This window comes from Equus caballus, chromosome 15 (genome assembly GCF_041296265.1).
Source record: "Equus caballus isolate H_3958 breed thoroughbred chromosome 15, TB-T2T, whole genome shotgun sequence".
In the NCBI taxonomy this organism is placed as follows: domain Eukaryota; kingdom Metazoa; phylum Chordata; class Mammalia; order Perissodactyla; family Equidae; genus Equus; species Equus caballus.
Window position 1 is genome coordinate 59,744,576 of NC_091698.1, and position 20,428 is coordinate 59,765,003.

The following is a 20,428-nucleotide window of genomic DNA, read 5'->3' on the forward strand; positions in this document are numbered from 1 at the left end:
ACAGAAAACACCCGTATCTCTGTAGCCAGAGTGACAGCAGACAAAGAACAATGAAGGCCTGGTAAAAAAACAGCTGTTAAACAATAGGTAGGAAATGGGGACAATTAGTTTACGTACATTCTGCTTCTAGGTGATGAGTTTATGTACTTGATTCTTATCCTTTATTAACCATACAATTCCCAGTCAGAAACACTGAAATTTCTAGGAAAAAAGGAGAATGATACATCTAAACGGCTTTCCAATCAAAGTTGACATTAAATAGCAAAAGTTCATGGCTGAGCGAAGCGTATTTGAATACTTTTAGGTCTTGGGCTTATATCAAAGGGGGCTCGGAGGGGGACGAGAGTAGGACACAGTCAGGGCATGGAACTGACCTGCCAGTATACATGGAAAAGCAAAAAGTCATGCTAATCACATTGCATTTGGCTTGCAGAGCAGAGCCCATTAATGACTGTGTTAAATACCTCAGCACTCCATTCGAGCCCAAGGGAAGATGAGCACAGAGCTAGAGCCCCAAGGACTAAACAGCTATTTAAGATAAACACTGTTGAGTTGACTAAGAAATATTACACCGTGAGGTGGGGTTTGCTGCCCTAGCTTTAGCAAAAGGAACGGTCTTCAGTTTCCTCAAGGAGTCTTCCAGTACACAAAGCTCCCACACGAAATGGGAAGGTCAAGATAAGAGAGGCTGACAGGGAGGCAGAGAGAGTCAGCTTCACCACAAGGGCAGCTACCACTCTAGGCTACATATTAATAATACAAATAAGTGCAGCTGCTTGTTAGACTGCAGATCCACCCATGCCATTGTTGGAAGCCCTACCTTGGCGCATTCACAATGATCTTATGCTTAAAGGTTCACAAAAACAAGAGAGGCCAAAATGAATCTAGGCAGTGTAGCCGCTGCACGCGTGCTAGGAATAAAATCACCTGCAGGGAGAAATAAAATCTCCCATTAGTGACAAGACCATCTGAGCACAAAAGCAAGCATCATGAAAGCGTGAGCTCTATTTTCACAAACGACTCTTACTAGGAAGGAAGAAAATAAGTGATTTAAAAATACGACTATTTGTGCTCTACCTGTTAACATAAATAATTTATGATGGAAAACAAGATTTTTTGATTCAAACTGTTTATGCTCATTTAAGTAAATAATGTTCAAAAAAGTAAGTCCAGGACCCATCAGAGTTAAAAGGAAATAAAGTATAAAACAACTTTGCAAACTTAGTACATGAAGTAAGTTAAAAAATCATCCATAATTTGGGGAGATTCAAAAAGCTAAATGGGCCTCTCCTTACAGTCTGCACTGCATTCCTTTCTCTTCCCTATCTTCAAATCTCAGGGTCCCAGGGCACAGTCCACAAACCTCGTCTCTTGTTCTCTTAACACTCATTCACAAGAAGTTCTAATTCAGTCCCATTGTCATGTAAGCTTCCAAATTTTTATCTCCAGCCCCGATCTCTCCCCTGAGGTCCAGATGTATATATCTAACTCTGTCTGTGACATCTCCTCAGAGATGTCCAACATCTCAAATTCACCATGCCCCTAATAGAACTTGATTCCTCCGCACCTCCTAAGCTGTTCCGCCCACTCTCTCCCTTCTTAGTAAACAGCACCACCAATCATACAGTTGCTTAGGTCAAAATCCATGGAGTCCCTTGATTCGTCCCAGGGCTGCCACACTTAACCACCCTGGGCTGCCACTCGCTGCACAGTCTATGAGAACAGTTCCTCCTGGGGTTGTCAGTGCCCAATCCATGAAGCCACGAGGTCTCTTTCCCTTATACTCCACCATTCAATCTGTCATAGTCTCAGCTCTACTTCAAAATATATTGTGAATCCAAATCCTCCCCACCATCTCCACCCTACCACTTAGTTCAAGCTACTATCATCCCTCTTAGACTACCAACTAGCTCCCTACTGAGTGTCCCTATGTCCCCTATCCCTGCCTCTACCTTCTTTAATCGGGTCTCTACCCAACATTGACAGTGATCTTTTGAAAATGCAAATAGATGATATGGCACCTTTGGCCAATTCCTCCAATGGCTTTTCATCAACTCAGACCCAAATCAAGCACGACCTTAGTCAACAAAGCCCTCTGGGTCTGCTCCCTCTCTGTCTCTGACTTCATCTCCTGTTACTCTCCATCTCACTCACTCTGTTCCAGCCACACTAACCTTCTTGCTTCTGTTTCCTCAAACATGCCTAGCTCATTCCTATCTAAGGCTTCTGTCCTTGTTGTTCTTGCTTCCCACAATGCTCTTTTCCAGCCATATTCCGTTCCTTCCTTCAGGTCCCTTCAGATGTCACTTCTTCAGAGACACCTTTTCTAACCCCATGTAAAATGCCTCTCATTCCAGTCACTCCCCAATTTTATACCTTGCTCTTGTTTTCTTCACAGTGATTATCACTTCCAGATATTACATATTTATTTCTTTAAATAATAATCTATTAAATCTAAGTTGCATGAATTGCTTATTCAAGGCTGTATTCCCATTGTTTAAAACAGTACCTGTACACAAGAGAAACCCAAAAAATATTTGACAGGTAAAATATTGAATGAATGGCCAACACAAGACATCATCCTTCCATGGCCTACAGAAATCCCACTCCATAATTGTTAAGGGTTATTTCCGTTACACTAAGAAAAGCAGTGGAAGCCCACTAATTACTTGCCATTAAACCAATCTCCCTGTACCAATCTAATGATAAATGTCAACATTTCTCCTTCCAAATGGCAAGGTCACTGCTTTTGTCTATCCTATATGAGATTCTGAGGATAAAAGCAAAAATTACTGATGTACAAAGTAGTTCCTCCTCATCCCCCCTAATGACACAGACCAAGTCTGTCTAGTTAAAAATTTTTCTTTTCCCTGAAGTCTCTGGGTGAAGAACTTAAGAAGAAAAAAAGAGCAAAAATTCTGAGAGCATTACCCAAATAAAGGACCTGGCTAAATCTTAACATGCACAGCTAAAATTTTCCAAAAAGTTGACTGAAAAATTCTGAAAAAGTGACACCGTAAAGCTTTAGGAAAAGCAAATTTTAAAAATGAACTGCTTAAAAATTGGAATTCTTGCAATAATATGATCTTGGATAACAATCAGGTTAACCAGTAATAATAAGTTTTCCGTGGCTGGTTAGAGCTATCTTTAAAAAAAAAGAAAGAAAGAAAAAAGTAAAAATGTAAAGATTTTGCTTCCTTAAGAGAGAAATGACGAAGTAACAAATGAGCTCCATAAGCTATTCAAGACCTGACCCTCAGCAAGTCACATGTCCTCAATGCTAAAATAAAGAGGCCCATCAATTAGCTTCATGTGGTGGTTGTGAAGGGTGACTAACAAATCTGATAGTGAGGTACCCTGAGAACATTAAGTGCTGTAGAGAGGCTTGATAAATGCCAGGTTGCCATCAGGCACCATCTAAGCATGCAGACACATTTGGCTCTGTTTAAGCTCTCTGCCACTCCTTGGCTCTTCTGATGTCAATTCCTAGCAACAAAGACAAAAAGACAAGTAAGTGAAGATTCTTCTCACTTTCCTACGGTCTCATCCTGCTCCACAGGAAACATGCTACAGACCAGAACTAGCCTTGCTCTTCTCTGTTCTTTCCAGAGCACCTTCCAGATCCCTAAAGAAGAGACACTGCATGCACAGCCAACTGAAGGCTTTTCCTTTCTTTCCTCCCTTTTCCAAGCACATGTACATAGTAATTAAAACCCACATATTTGACAAAGATCATAGGAAAGAAAAATATTAATATGAAGAACCTGAAAAATACAGAATTCACTTAATTCTTATCAATGATCTTCTGGTTTTTCATTCTTTCATGACAATGCCCTCACTTACGGGAAAAGGGAGATTAACTGGCTTCTGACCTCCTCCTAAACTAGAAATAGTTTTCCTCATTCACTGATAAACATTTAGATTTTCAACTTTAGAATTAAATTTAAAACTAAATTTAGGATTTAGAATTTCACTTATCTATGAAGGACTATATAGCAATTCATGTTCTTTCCAAGCCGCCAGCCATGTGGTATCTACTTTAAAGACAAGCCTGCCCCATCTTATCTTTCCAGCAATCTCTCTAAGACATGCAAGAATAGCCAGGACGCAAAAGTAATATAATCAATCAATCACTAAAGGACAGCTTCAGTCACCATACACATGTGTTTCAGAAAAGTACAAATTTCCTCCCTGCTAGTACCACAACAATTATCCCTCCAAGAGGGGCGGGTCTTGACTTTTCAAGTCAAATGCAAGCATCCTGATCTCCAAAAAATTTTCATCGTAAAGCTAAGTGGTTTGTTAGATAAAAATAGCTTTGCCTCTTGCTCAACTACTCCTCTGGTTCAATCACAGAACATTTCAAATCCCAGATACTGATACTTAGGGCAGGTTTGGGGATGATAAGACAAAGGAACTTAAACCAATAAAAAAATAAATAGGGGCCAGCCTGGGGGAGCAGCAGTTAAGTGCGCACATTCTGCTTCTGTGGCCTGGGGTTCGCTGGTTCAGATCCTGGGTGCGGACATGGCATTGCTTGGTAAGCCATGCTGTGGTAGGCGTACCACATATAAAGTAGAGGAGGATGGGCATGGATGTTAGCTCAGGGCCAGTTTTCCTCAGCAAAAAGAGGAGGATTGGCAGCAGTTAGCTCAGGGTTAATCTTACCCCTCCCCGAAAAAGAAAAATTGAGAGAAGTATTTGTGTATGATTAAATTCTTTATGTACAAACGAAAATTTAAGTAACAATATGAGACCAATTTTTTTTAAAAAAACCATATTAAGTGATAACCCAAGTAATTGACAAACAAATGATTTTAGTGTAGAGCAGAGGTCAGCAAACTACTGCCAGAGTTAAATCCAGCCCCTTTCATCTGTTTTATCAGTAAAGTTTCTAGAACACAGCCACACCTATTCATTTAGATATTCTCTGTGGCTGTTTTCAGCTGTTCTGGTGCTACAATGGCAGACATGAGTAGTTGCAACACACCATTTGGCTCACAAATTTGAAAATGTTCACTATCTATCCCTGTACTAAAAAAGTGCCAATCTCTGGCATAGAGGGTGAAAAGGTACTTACAGATGGGAATAGTCTGTGAAGTGTCTGGAGAAGGAGGCAAACAGCATAAAGAGAAACCATAATTGAACCAGAAGATTAGTGATAAGTAGACAAATACTCTTTCCTGAGTAATTATTTATCTAGGCGCTAGAAATGTCCTTAAGACTGATAAAAGGATGAGATCTTTCCATGCTATGAAAATCATTACTACAGTGATGAAATCTCTCAGTGAATAGCAAAACAGATGGACTAGAAACTAAACTGGTTTTCTTGGCTAATTCCCAATTCAGACCCTGATGATACCACACCAGAGGTTTGTTTTGGATGATGGTGGCAGTGGTGTTTTTTTCATAACGATCTTGCTTCAAGAGAAACACACTTGCCCCATGACAGGTTTCAGTAAAATGGGAAAAACACTACACTAGTGGTAACAGAAAATCTGGGTACAAACCTTGCTTCTGCCCATTAATGGACATTCTCTCACCTGCAAAACAGAGATAATCTTAGGGACCAGGGTCTGAATGGAAATCAGTATCAAGGTGGACTCAATGTTGGTCCATATCCAGGACCTCAGGTGATGCCAGCTTGCGACTAGCACTTGTGACAAAAACAAACCTCCAGGGAGGAATGGGCAAGTCAGCCACCCCATGCTGTATGCTATCTGCAGCCTGAGGGAGACCCAGCTGCAAGGCTTACAGATTCTTTAAGTCATCCATCCTGCTGTGGCCCAAGCTGTGCTTCTCAGAGAGAAAAAGGTCCATTCAGACTGCAATCCATCATTTACAACAATTGCACACTATCCTTTGCATGATCTAAAATGTCTCTCCTTGGGCCCTAAAGACTTAATATTCTGAACACTTAAGAACAGTAGGATTGGATGCCTTCAGAAAGAATTAACGTAAAAGATACATCTAAAATAAAAAGCATAATCTAATATGGCAACAAAAGATTAAAAATCAATGTGATAACAACATTGAACACTTTCTACTGGTTTAAAGACCAATTAAAGTCCTATTGATTCACAAATCACCATGGCATCATTTATAACCCTGAGAAACCACCTAGAACACAAATATGTCTTATCACATTCTTATGATTGATGCTGAAGAACTTTGCCAATATCAAGATCCTGAGCAAGGTACTTATTTTAAGTGAAGAAATGCTGGAGGGGCAGCTGCCCTTACCTGCTCTCTCACGCCCATCTTAATCTCGTTGTCAAAGCCTCATATAACCGGTTTCCCTAACCAAGAGAATCCTCTTCAACAGAACGAATGTCCATGCGGCCACAGGAGCCACTTTCTTCACAAGTGACTATTTAGAGAGACCAGTGTTAAATCGACCTCTCCAGAGTCCTTTTCAATTGGCAAAGAACCTGAGCTGCCATCACCCACTATCTTACCATTTGCGGAACTTACTGACAAAAGCATGTGAGTTTTGCTGGCACTGCTCCCAAACAAATTTCAAAATGCAAAATTGCTAAAGCCCCCTTTGTCTAAAACTCTTTGTCATCCAAATTCTAACTGTAGCTTCTGTTAACTTTTGGTACTCGTTATATGCTTGGCACTCAAAAGGATAAAGACCCATAATTCCCACACAGCTTATTTGTGATCAAATTTATTAAAGTTATGATTTGTTTCTGAGTGTGCATTTTGTTTTTCTTTTATAATATTTCTGTAGTTATGAATACTAAACCTCCTAACCTACGAAAATATCTTTTTTTAAAATTTTCTGTTTTTGACATGAAGATACACCTGCCTTGGGTGTCAAGAACAGCTGATATATCTTGGCTATTAAAAAGCCTCCCTTCTTAGAGCCAGCTTTTATGTGAGTTCAGGATGGCTCCCATCTGGTCCTGGGTTTATTAGTTATTTGTTATCTGTCAAACATTAGAAATTCTGCCTCGCATGTTGTTCAGTTGCAAATGAGAGGTATTTTAGGCCAAGAAAAGACAGTTACCAAATTCCTTTATTTGCTATACTACATTTGAGTCAGATATGCATTTCTTTTGTGATTCTTACCTTTCAGTATCCAATCTTCCTCCTAATAAAGCTGCTAAGAGCAGTAGCTACATGAATAGAACTACCAAAAGAATTAGTCCAAGGGGTTAAGTGAGCTTAGTTATCTCTGTTGTTATATTTTTCTCATGTTTAAAAAATAATAATTCAGAAGTTGCTTCTACACCACTGACCTATATTATAGACGAGACAAAAATCTCAGAGTATAAAAATCCTGAAAGAGGGCTTGATTGTTCGTGAGCCTTGACTAAGCACTCCTGAAAGCACAAATTTCTGAGGTAAGTCGATTTTTGTGAAGTACTGAGAATGACGACAACTAGTTCTCTCAGAGGAAAGAATTAGACCAGGTAGGCACACTTGCATCAAGAATAATGGAGTATTTTCAAAAGGGAGGAACATTCTTTGAATAGATTGTCCCTTTACTAACTGTTCCTTCCTACCTCCATTTCTGGGCTTAAACTAGAACTCTGCGGTGAGGAGCTACTTTTTCTGTGGGTTTTGGGCCTGGAACAAGGCAGAACCCAAGTAGGAGTGAGGGATTTTCTCAGCCCAGAGAATGTTGAGAACCCTGATCCCAGGAGTCACGGGGAATGGCCAGGACATCACGGTAGCAGCCAGTCAACAGCCAAAGTCAGGACCAGGCTTGGAAGAATAAGTGAAAACCTGTATACTTGAGGAGGGAGCAGCTCCCAAAGGTAGGCTCAAAAGGCCTATGAGAAAAGTGATTCCATCTCTATAACTCCAATCTGGGCTGGTGTGGCCTGAGGCAACAATCCACTATAATTTTCAATAACGCCACATTTACAAATGTGGGTGGGCTGTTTTTCAAAATACTCCACTGCTGATTATGTAGAAACTACTTTGTAGAATTTCTAGAATAAACTCTAAAATAAACCCTAAATCTTCTCCCACTAAGAATTACTTACCTAGCCACTAAAGGCCCTTACATCATAAAATAATTAAGGCAAAGCCTATAATTTATTTCATATGCTTTCTTCATACTCTTCCTCTACACCTGCTTGAATTAGCTGCATATGTTAACATGCTACCAGGGTCACTGGTACGCAATTTGAAAGATACTATGTAAAAGCTCTTTGTAAACTATAAAAGTGACACTGATCATAGTCTTGCAACATACCTCCTACAATTCCTCTTTCATTCTCTACGTCGACATCAAAATCTAAAGAAAGGCCCCGTCCACTTCCTCCTGGCTGTTATTTCAGATGCTTTAGTCTACAGAATGAATCCAATAAATCAGATATCCTTTGAAAAAATATGGTCTTCCTCTAGACACTCTTCTTTCTGTGTATCACAAGCACAGGGGACTTCGATTTATATGCAGATCCTCTTTCTAGTCTCCTCTGTCTAGTTTCACTGCAAAAAACTAACGTATGATAGCTCATGTTTCTGTCGTCTCCTTTTCACAGTAATGAATTTCGGCTTATCTCAGAATTGAATTCCTGAAGAGTATGCTACATTTTAAAATAAGGACCATACATTGTTTAGGTATGAATTAGAGGTAAGTAAAAGTTAATTTTCTAATATTTCCTATATTGGTATTCTCTTTCATCCTAATTTAAATTCTCCCTGTGAAATGTCATATCTCCATTCTATGAAATCCTTTGAAATATTTTTGAATATGATCTTTTAAAAAATGCTTACATGAGTTTATGTGCTTGGGAGAGACTATCCTAAGTTCAGGTGATCTTTAACTACCATTTGTACCAACTTTTAAAAGATAGTTTCTTCTCAAATAATATTACCTAATAAATAACACTGTATTTCCTAAAAGCATTAAGACTGTTCATAGTTTTGGGCTCTCTTTGAAATGCTGTGTTCACAAACTGGATGTAAAGTACAGGTCAATGATGTCTGTAGGATACCACAGAGACCATGGCAGAGCAGAGTGCTGAGCTCACTGGGCGATGAGTGATCCTCCATCCATACTTCCTAGGGGCTCCTCTTTACCACTGGAGAGAACCAGCTCACTCTTCACCGCATTTCTCTACCTGTTCTTGAATAAAGACCCATTCATTCCAGGGTATGGTAACTTTGCATGGGTATAAGACATGGACACAGCTTTTATTTACCCTTGGGCTCAGAATGTTCAGGGCCAGAAGAAACGACACTTACCAAAGAAGAAACAGAGACCTTTGCACCTGACCAGAGAGAAATCCATAAGCATTTATTACCCTCATCTTGTTTATTTTTAAATATGTATATTGTTAGGAAAAACTAGTGTCTTTATGTTCATTACAAATGATTTTATCTCAACAAAAATAACCATTAAGGGAATTTCACATTGTCTCTTAAAATACTCATAAGCTAACTCTGCTCAGACTAGGATGTAAGCCCCACTATACACATATTTGATGTAATATGAGCCTCAAAGACATAAACCCTTGACTGTATGTTACTTAAATTTAACAGCTATCAGATGAAATTTTACTAACTGTAGACCCAATGAGGTAGAATCATCCACAATGACATAAATATGCACCTGTAAATAAAAGACCCAGTATGGCGTAAAGTTGTATTTTGAGGGAATTTTATATCAAAATAATAAGGGGCACACCTATTTTGTGTATACATCACACATAAATACAAACTTTCTCAGGCTAGAGAGTCTGGATTTGCAGAACTGTGTAGAACCTTCCATACCACCCAGGACAACCCTCTTTTTCAGTCAAGGCATATAAGGCTTACAGAGGTTAGAGGATCATCCTGGTCTGACAGCTAATTAGGGAAACTCCTAGTTCCTGTAATTCCTATTCTGTTTGTTCTAGTATATTCACAGTGACTTCTTTAATTATTTGATTACTAACAGAGTCCAAAGTCACTGCTGACTATGTCTCAGTTTTCTAAAAATGATGCAGTTATGTTCTGCTTATTTTTCACACAATGATAGCTTTTTAAATATAATTTAGGAAAGTCTCAAATCAAAAGTTTATTTACCTAAACTGTCTTGTCAAAGAATACAATTATTTGCCTATATTACACTTATATTTAGACAATATAGACATTGCCTCTATTACGTTTATAGTTGCCTACTTTACATTTACAGGATACAGGTAACTACCAACTATTAAGAAGCACTAACTTTAATTTTTAATGTGTTAAAAGCATGATCACTTTGCTTAGGCTACAGCAAAGAAAGAAACTGAGTACAAGACTTTTAAATGAAAAAAAAAAAAAAACCCTAAACCCCACTGTAGGAAAGGTGTGAACCAGAGAGAGGAAGACAGCGTGGTTTAGAGTCTTTGACATCAGTCAGAGAGGGAGTGACCTCCAGCAGGAGATGGAGATCAACCTGAGACTGTGCTCAAATAGGAGTCGTCACATCTTTTTTTTTTTTTTTTGAGGAAGATTAGCCCTGAGCTAACTACTGCCAGTCCTCCTCTTTTTGCTGAGGAAGCCTGGCATTGAGCTAACATCCGTGCTCATCTTCCTCTACTTTATATGTGGGATGCCTACCACAGCATGGTGTGCCAAGTGGTGCCATGTCCACACCTGGGATCTGAACCAGCGAACCCCAGGCCGCAGAGAAGCGGAACATGTGAACTTAACCGCTGCACCACCAGGCCGACCCCAGGAATCGTGTCACATCTTTACAAGCTTGAATTAAGCCAAGTTTTCATAATTTACTATTGTGGGTTTTTTTCGAGTAAGATTAGCCCCAAGCTAACATCCACTGCCTATCTTCCCCTTTTTGCTAAGAAAGATTAGCGCTGAGCTAACATCCATGCCCATCTTCCTCTATTTTATATGTGAGATGCTTGCCACAGCATGGCTTGATAAGTGGTGCAGAGGTCTGCACCCAGGATCTGAACTGGCTAACCACGGCTGCCGAAGTGGAGAGCATAAACTTAACCGCTGCCCCATGGGGCCAGCCCTTTAATTTACTGGGTTTTTTTTTTTGCTATCCATATTCCAATAGTATTTACATTTAATTAATTTAATTTCCAAATCAAACACCACACAGTATTTTCCATCACTTTCCATGAGCCTGTTTCCTTACCCTATTAGAAAAGGGAGGGCCAGCCTGGTGGCACAGCAGTTAAGTTCGCACGTTCTGCTTCTCGGCAGCCCGGGGCTCGCCGGTTCGGATCCTGGGTGCAGACATGGCACCGCTTGGTAAAAACCATGCTGTGGTTGGCATCCCACGTATAAAGTAGAGGAAGATGGGCAGGGATGTTAGCTCAGGGCCAGTCTTCCTCAGCAAAAAGAGGAGGATTGGCCCTCGTTAGCTCAGGGCTATCTTCCTCAACAAAAAAGAAAAGAAAAGAAAAAGAAAAGGGAAGACTGTTTCATCTTTAACTTTTTAAAGATTTTTTACTTTATTTTGGATTAAAAAGGGGAAAAGAGTAGAAAGCCATTTCTGCAAGGCAACATTAATTTCTCTTACAGTTCCATCTCAGATTTTTCCCAAATATTCCTCTATATTGCTTCTCATTAAAATATCTATGCTTCCAATTGATGTTACTACACAGCAACACTTTTTACTGAGAGTCCTATAATTTTTTGTGGCAAATTCTGCCAAGGATAGGTAACAAAAATGCTACTATTTTTATGGCTAATTATAAACAAAAAAAATTTTTTTAATATGCCCTAGTGATAGATTAATATGAAAGTATAGATACAAAAAGATAACTCTGTTAAATATGAATCATTGTTACCACAGTTCCTAATAACCTTTTAAATGCAATAATTCTATTAATAAGTTTAATAAGTAGCATAGCTATATTTTCTGTTGCATTTTTATTTCACCTATTTTCTCTCATTAGAATGAAGATTTCTTACATATCAGACAGAGATTCTCAAACAAGAACTCTCAAGCATGAATGGGTCACAGAATAATGTCGTAAATCCCCTACTTTGAGCCTCCCAGTTGTCTTAGATATTTTTCCTATGAATTTCACTCTCTTCAACATTTTCTCTGACAGACTTCAGCTTTTCCCTTAATCTAGTCTCCATTTACTTAGGTTCTCCAACACAACTTTTTCCCCATAAATTTATTTCCATATCTATTTGCCTCTTTTATTCCAATACACCCACACCACTTGTGTAGCTCCCATCTGTCCTCTGAAAACTCTATTGAACTATACATAAAAGCTTTTTTGTTTTCTTCAATTATATAAATCATGGTGATTTAGAGAAAATGGTAATGCACATGTACTACTCTTCTGGCGGAGTCCATTTTTTTTCTCAAATATGACTCCAGCAGCAACCAACCCTTAATGGATTTAACTAGTTTCTCCTATCAGTTGCATCCAGATTCTACTCAGGTTGGGCAACATTAGAGTCGCTATCCATGAAAAAAATTGTTTTTGCACAACTTACTCCCCAGGAGTGCCAGAATAGCAATTTCCATGCAAATAACAACTGAAGAATACCTGCACTTGCTTTAAACATCCTGGAAAGCATTACTCTGTACCTGTTTTTTTGTGCAATAGCTATTGATATATTTTTTTTTCAGAGAAATTCCAACCCTAGAAGAGCCATATATTTATGGCCCTATAAGACAAAAATGACTTGCAAAACATAAAATCAGAAAATGAGAAAAGGCAAAAAGCAACAACAATAAATATCTCCATAGCAAAAAAGGAAAAGCACATGAGGGAAATGTGTGTGTCAGGCCATGTCAGAGCGACTCCTCCCATCTCTGCCCAGCATGCTGGTAATCTGCATACACACACAGGTGAGGGAGCTTTGCAGAGATGTGATGCTGGACCTGGGGTGTGTTGCCATGGAAGTGAGAAGCTTGATTTCTTTAGCTCCTGTGTACTCCCCTCAGCACTTCTGGCAATGGTGACAGGTTCCTTTCCTTTGTTCGGAAAATGCTCTGGAATTAGCCCTGCCTCTTTCCCAATGCACTGAAAGGCTGCATTGTGAGGCCACACTGTAACCAAATTATATGAGAGGGAGATTTTTCATTTCTTTTCCTAAAATTAGACTCTGATGTGTGTGCTAGCACAACAGAAATAGAAACACTTGCTGAAAGGGGCCCAACTCAGCGGTGATCCGAGTTGCCATGCCTTTCAAACACAGTCGCTGAACCCACAGCACACTGGCAGGCCTATGACACTAGGCAGGTCACGGCACCTTTACTGATTCTGGAAATTGCTCTAAAACGTTGGTCTCGGGAGGTGGGCAGTTTGTATTGGAGAGGATCTCCGGGGCACAAAGGTGTATAGCGCTTTCCAAGCAGATGTTTGTGCCAGAGCATTGATGAAAGGGAACAGATTCCCCGGTAGGACTTTTAACAAATGACTTTGGAATCACAGCAAACTGCTTGTTTCTTGTCTCTAGCTCTCTTCATGACACAAAATCCAAACCCAACACAGAATAGGTGAGAATAGTTTTAAAAAGTAATAGTTTTTACCTCATGGTTATGTCTGACTAGGTACTGATATCTTCAAAAGGCAGTCTTATTTATAATAAAATCATCAGATAGGTATTCTGTATCATCCACTTTAAGGTATCTAGTTAGACTTCATTGCAGTCATAACATACAAACATATGGGCTAGGTCTGGACTGAAAATCCCTGTGACCATAAAGAAAAGGACAATGGAATGAGTAGAGAGATCTAAGCAAGGTGTTTTGAATTTGGGCTAAAATATCAAATTCTATGGGTACATACTTTGAAAACCACTACTGTAACTGTCTGTTCCCCTCCCTGCCTACTTCTAATTCACTCTGAAGACAAAGGCCCTCTCTGACCACATTCTGTGAAGTATCAATTTTTCATGCAGATATTGGTATATGTGCTTGTACAATAAAACTTCACGATTCTGAATTATTTCGGAAATGTGTCCAGGGGAAGAAGATTCTGTAAAACACATTTTTTTTTATGATGGATACTATGGCTTTAAGAAAAATTGAATATTTCCCTTAAAGCAGGAATAGAATAAACATCTAACAAATCTTAGATGGTTATACAGATCCAATGTTAATTTTTAAGTTTAAAGAAGAATTTGACAATAAGAAAAACATATTTAGCAGTTTATTACCTTGAATTGCATTAATAGTATGAAATGATTAAAGGAAGCACTGTGCATATGCTAGAAAGAACACTCAACAGGCTTACATCTTGGCCTGAGTGTCCTTAATTAGCTGCCTGACCAGAACTATACCCCTAATCTGTGAACATTTATATGCCTTTACTAAAAGAGCTTGTCCTCAATGTGATACGTAAGGTTCTATCCAGCTTTGAAAATCTATGACTCTATCCAGAGAAAGTTTGTCTATGTGTAAATGTGTATATGAAATAGGTATGCTCCTTTTAAATTCGATATAACATTCCTTACAACCACAACTTTACACCCTATTGAGTCTTTTATTTATAAATGCCTACTTATGTCATTGTGGGTGACGCTATCTCATTGGATTTAAAAGGTAACAAACGTTTCATAGATAGCAGCTACATTTACTTAAGTAACAATCTTCATTTAGGGTTCATATCACATTAAACATGCACATAGTGAAGCTGAAAAATCAGTCTGTGCAGTTTTAGTGTCATGTGTATTATGAGAGTTTAGACGCAATCCTTTGAAATATTTTTAAATATAATCTGTAAAAAATGTTCACATTAGTTTGTTTTCAAGGAAGTATATCCTAAATTCAGGTGATCTTTAGTGATCATTTGCGCCAACTTTCATAAAAGCATTTTCAAGTTTCATCCATGTTGTCACATATTGCAGGATTGCTTTTTTTTTTAAGGCTGAATAATATTCCATTGTATGTATGTACCACATTTTCTTTATCCATTCATCTGTTGACGGGCACTTAGGCTGCTTCCACATCTTCGCTACTGTGAATAATGCTGCAATGAACATAGGAGTGCTAATATTTCTTTGAGATCCTGATTTCCATTCTTTTGTAAATATCCAAAAGTGGGCTTGCTGGATCACATAGTAACATTATGCCAAGTGAAATGAGCCAGTCACAACAGGACAAATACCACATGATTCCACTTACATGAGGTATCTAAAATGTCAAACTCATAAAAGCAAAGAATAGAATGGTGGTTTCCAGAGGCTGGTGGAAGGGGAAGATGGGCAGTTACTAATCAACAGTATAAAATTTCAGTTATGCAGGATCAATACATTCTAGAGATCTAATGTAGAACATTATACCTATAGATAACAGTACTGTACTGTACACTTAAAAATCTGTTAAGAGGGTTGATCTCATGTTGTCTTCCTACCAAAATAAAAAGGCACTTTTTTTTTCAAATAATACCTAGAAAATAATACTGCATTTTCTGAAAATAATGAGACTGTTCTTACTTTAAGATGCCTTTGAAATATTGTGTTCACAAACTGGATTTAAAGTACAGCTCAGTGATCTTTATAGGATATGGTAGAGATCACAGCAGAGCAAAGAGCTCTGGCCTTACTGGGTGATGACATGCCATGGTGTCTGCACTGATATTTCAACCATGCTTCTTGTGGGTTCCTCTTCACCACTGGATGAAACTAACTCAATCTTCACTGTATTTTTCTATCTTTTCTCAAATAAAAAACTCTTCATTCTAGGACTCGGTGACTTTGCATGGGTATAAGTCTGGACCCAAGCTTTATTTACACTTAGGTCTACAGAATGTCAGAGCTGAGAACCTTCTTATTTACTAAGAAGTGGAAGCCTTTGCAACTAACCAGAGAGAAATCCACAAGCATTTATTACACTCATCGGTTTATTTTTAAACATGTATTGTTAGGGTGAAGTTGCGACTTTCTGTTCATTATACACGACGTTATATAAAGAATAAAAATAAGCATTAAGGAGATTTCTCCTTCCAGGAAAATGCTTTACATACTAGTCTAAACACTAAACTATCAGTAAAAGACCTAGCTACAGCAATGAAAGATATCTGATATATTTGGAATTATAAACTTTAAAGTAAAAAAGACTATCTTCTAATTAAGGCACAATGAACAAGCTCTAACAACTGAAAATCAAGTGTTCAGATACTGAGACTACGTTATGCAGGGATGTCAGCTTGTTGCATTGAATTGACCTTGCAAATCAGCTAACATCATGCAGTCAAAAATAGCCTCTGCAGGGAAATCTCATAACTGTTTCTTATAGCATGCATAACGTCTAAGAATAAGTTGCAATGCCTTTGTGTTATCCAGCCCAAGCCTCAGTCTTCCACAAGGTCTCCCTTTAAATGATTCTCACTGCTCTGAAATCCATCTATTGTCTTCCATCCTTAGATCTCATCTACTGTCTATGTTCATTTCAGTTGTGTTTATACAAGCAGTTGCAACTGGTGGTTCTATCACATCTATCTTAGCTGTATATGAAGCCAACACCCTCAAATACAGAAATTTAACAGAAATATTGTTTTTAAACTGAGACAGATCTATTGTATTCTTTGCATATGTCCAATAGCATATTTCAAACAATGGCTTTTCTTTGGATTAAAGTACTCTGGACACATAAAAAGTTGTTTAATTCTAAAACATTGTTTTTCCATTTTAACATCTCTGAAATCAGTAAGAATCTGACATGGTAAGATTGACATTTTTTTCTTTCTTAACGGTACATATGATAATATACATCCCACATCAATAACGTCTTAGATTCAATAAAACATGATCTTTCCTAGCCCTTTCTCGTGGAGAAGAAAAACAATCTTCTTGATAGAAAATAACAATGTATTTAAAAACATATGATTGAACACTAACTTGAAAAGTTGTTTAATCTTCTCCACTCTTAACTACGCAACTACTATGTACTTAAATATGCAGGCACATCAAGTATAGTTGAGGACTCTTCTGATTTCCCTTCAAGACGTCTAACACTCAGTTTTACAGATTTTTAAAAACCTATCTTGTAATCATTTTCACATTTGTTGTGACTTTTCCAATGGTAGCATACAGGCTAGTGTTTCAGTGGTGGATTCAATGGTGGATTCAATTCCCACTCAAGGAAACTAAGAAATCTCTCTCTTTTCCTCTTTTTCTTCATTTGCATTCCCAGTTGCCTCAGAGATGATATAACCATACATAACATTCACAATAAACTAATTATATTTTTTAGGTTTCTTGGAACAAAGACGTTAGATGTTTTCAGTCAAGGGTCCGAGCACAATCATACTGTGAATCCAACATAAAAGGAAAAATGGCAAAGAAAATTTTAAAAATGAAAAGTATAGAAGAGCAAACAAAAACTCTACCAGCGGTATTTTATTTCATGATGCAAACAATCCCTTCTGTCACCATGAGTATTGATATATGTATAGTATGAGAGGGAGAGAAATAGATTCATTTCACTTAATCTCATGATTTCTAGCCAGATGGTTGGCCAGTAGAAGAGAAAGGCATTCTTACATGCAGTACCTGACAGACCAAATCATCGTTAACAAGCAAAAGTAGTTTAAAAACAAAACAAGATTAAAAAGACCTAAAATGTCTTCCCAAAGCATCTTTGCATTAATGTTTACATATCTTCTCCTGACTTACAGCCAGTTTTTGTCTTTTCATTTAAACTACTGTTTACTAGCTGTTTGAGGTTTAATTTTTCCTTAGTCACTTATGAACTAGAAATATCACTAGAATGTGAAAAGAACACTAGTGACTAAATGCTTAGAAAACTCCTTTTTATGAAATATTAAAACATATTACTGTCTACATGTCTGTAAAGAAAACCAACCTAGAATCAGTAGATTTGTTCAACTCCTCAATAAAACATTTCCAAGAATCACCACCTCAACCAACATCATTCTGACCAAGATATCAGCCCTTGGAACTCATTTTATAAGTAAAACATACAGCAAAGCATTAAATCTCAGAAAGAGTGCCACTTTACATTCACCAGGGAAAAGAAATTTTAAGCCCCAAAGTAAAAACTGTCAAATACTGTCATCGCTTTGTTGCACTGAAAGAGTTCAATTATATCACAAAGAATTTTAGAAAGTACTAATTTAATTAAAATATGAAATCTTCAAACTACCTACAGCTTTCCCCAGCTCATAAATTAGCAAATTTTCCATTTAAATAGGAGTCCCTTCTCTATATTCACCAACTACATGCAGGATGTATATGAGTAGTACCATCAAAGTTCTTCCTGCTTCTTTTCATTTTCTTTCTCTTCCCTTCTTCCTTTCAACATTATTTTACATTCTTATTTCAGACATCTGCATCCTTTAGTACTACACTTAAGAATCTGCATCCTTTAGTATCATACTTAAGAATCTGGATATGATGGTCATTATGGAAAGTAATCATACTCCGCACTGATGAATGGCTATTTACAAAATGATTTCTATCATTTAAAGGAGAAAATGTAATCAAGACTTTAAATTCCAAATAAAATGCTACAACTCAAATGACACTGACTAGCTATGAGCTTCTGGAAGTCACCCACCTGGGGCAGCATGCGATTTTCTTCCTCCAGCTGTCTTACTCTTGCCTCCAGCTGCCTAACATAGGACAAGGTTGATTCTAAAATTAAAAAGAAAGAACTCACATTATACACACAGGTCTTGTTTGCTGCACTGTCAGGATATTTCTGGCTCTTTTCATTCAAATCAGGTAGTGACTACTTTTTTATTTAAGAAAAAAAAAGATTTCTTCCTAGAAAATCTGTAACAGAAGCCATTGAAACTACAAGCAGTTTGAACAATTGTACAATGTTAAGGAGAATCAGAGACATGTACAGGTGGTGAGCTGTTGCAGGCTTTTGCTTACCATGCAGCCCTCAGAACATCAGACATGTTGAACTCGAAGAGAGTTATTCTCTTTTTTCTACTTATTTTGTGCATTTTGAGCTTTCAATGATTTGCTCCACACAAGAGACTTTTTTGGTAAAATTATAACCAAAATAAATTACAAGGTCATATTAAAAACAAAAAATACTTCAAATATCCAGCTCCCTTCATTTTCCCAATATATATTTCATGACTTCAAATCTACAGATATCAAGCCCATAATTCAGAGAACTGCTATGAAAGGGCTAAATAAATAGAGTTAGGCTGAATTTTGACTTTGATTTTGGCTGAGTGTGACAGAGACCCAAGTTTTCCCCAAATCTTCATGTAAACCAGGGTCAGACTTGAAATTCCTTCTTGTTTTCATATCTTCACAAGCTCAGGTAGGTGTATGCTGAAAGCTCAGAATCAGCATCATGCTTAGCGTCTGTTCCATAGTGAAACTCTGAAGCGTATAACTTTATGTCAGGAAAGGGGTCACACATAGGGGAAAGTAGAGTTTCATTCTGAGGAACAAGCTGATGGTAACTCTTCTTCATTAAAGTAAAAATATTCAAGCACATCATATAGCAACATAGTTGTAAATCATTCATTAACCAAAGACAAATATATTTCAGATATAGTGAAATGTACATGACAGTAGAATCGCTCCAGAGCATATTTCCACAGTTAATATTAAAGCAGCAGGTCCTCCTCAGTGCATGTTCTTCAGCCTCAGAAAGGCAAAAGAGCAAGAGGTAAGACCAAGACAGTAGTGCATTTAAGAGGTAAGTATTTGGAGCCCTTAACAATCTGAAGTTAGGATGGCTATTGATGTAAAGTAATACCTTGATCTGAAATTCATCATGGAAACTCTACATTTTTTGCAGGGAAATTGGTTATATGAACAATTTCATTTTTATGACCTCCAAAGCAACAAAATAACATTTTCTTAAAATACATAAACAGCCTCAGTCCTTAATTCACAAATGTAACAATAAAGCTCATCCCGGACCAGTTTACAGCATGCTTGTTTTCACAAATGTTTGCAGAAAGTCCCCATCACTGCCATTAATATAACCATCCACTGACCTCACATCAGTGAAGAAGACTTAGCCTTGAGCATTCCTCACAAGCGAGAACTAGAAGGTAAAGGAAACTGAAGACATTTGCCAGAAATATAGTCTCATTTTTTAGCTCAATGAAATGTTAAGCACTTGCTTTATGGACTCTTCGAAATGGGGAAAAAAAGTACACAGCATAAATGAATAACAAACATATTGATTTCATGAATCTGCTTTACTCTAGCAAATGAATAAGTGATTCGCAGATCATCAAGATGTGAATGTAGATTGCCTGATTTACACAGTTTTGCAAGCCCCACTCTCCACTCTAGAAAAACAACCACTTGATAAGGGCTATCTAAGTGAAAAGCTGCTCAGAAATATTCTGTTTAAACCATCGGTAAATACAATTCTTTTTCTTTTTTGGTCACAATTTATATCTTTATCATCCCTATATTGTACCATCCCTAAGACTGTGATACTTAAAGTGGCTGAGATGACTCTATACAGAGTGATTCAGGAGACATTTGAAAAATGCCACTGAATGGATTTTAATTAACTATCTTCAGTCACTTTAATCAATTTCTCTTTTAG

General features: G+C 37.7%; 1 protein-coding gene across 17 annotated transcripts in view; it reads right to left on the reverse strand.

Annotated features, from left to right (window-relative positions):
* CCDC85A (coiled-coil domain containing 85A) overlaps positions 1 to 20,428 on the reverse strand; it is a 179,958-nt gene that overhangs the window by 20,642 nt on the left and 138,888 nt on the right. For 13 of the 17 annotated variants that reach the window (XR_011426057.1, XR_011426062.1, XR_011426063.1 and 10 more), the window contains one exon: positions 18,449 to 18,525. The exons of the other annotated variants lie outside the window; for them this stretch is intronic. Coding sequence is in view for 6 of the 13 variants with exons in the window: in XM_014731157.3 (XP_014586643.1) it covers positions 18,449 to 18,525 (77 nt within the window). In the remaining 7 variants the exon portion in view is untranslated. The remainder of the gene's footprint in view (positions 1 to 18,448; positions 18,526 to 20,428) is intronic. 17 annotated transcript variants of the gene reach the window in all.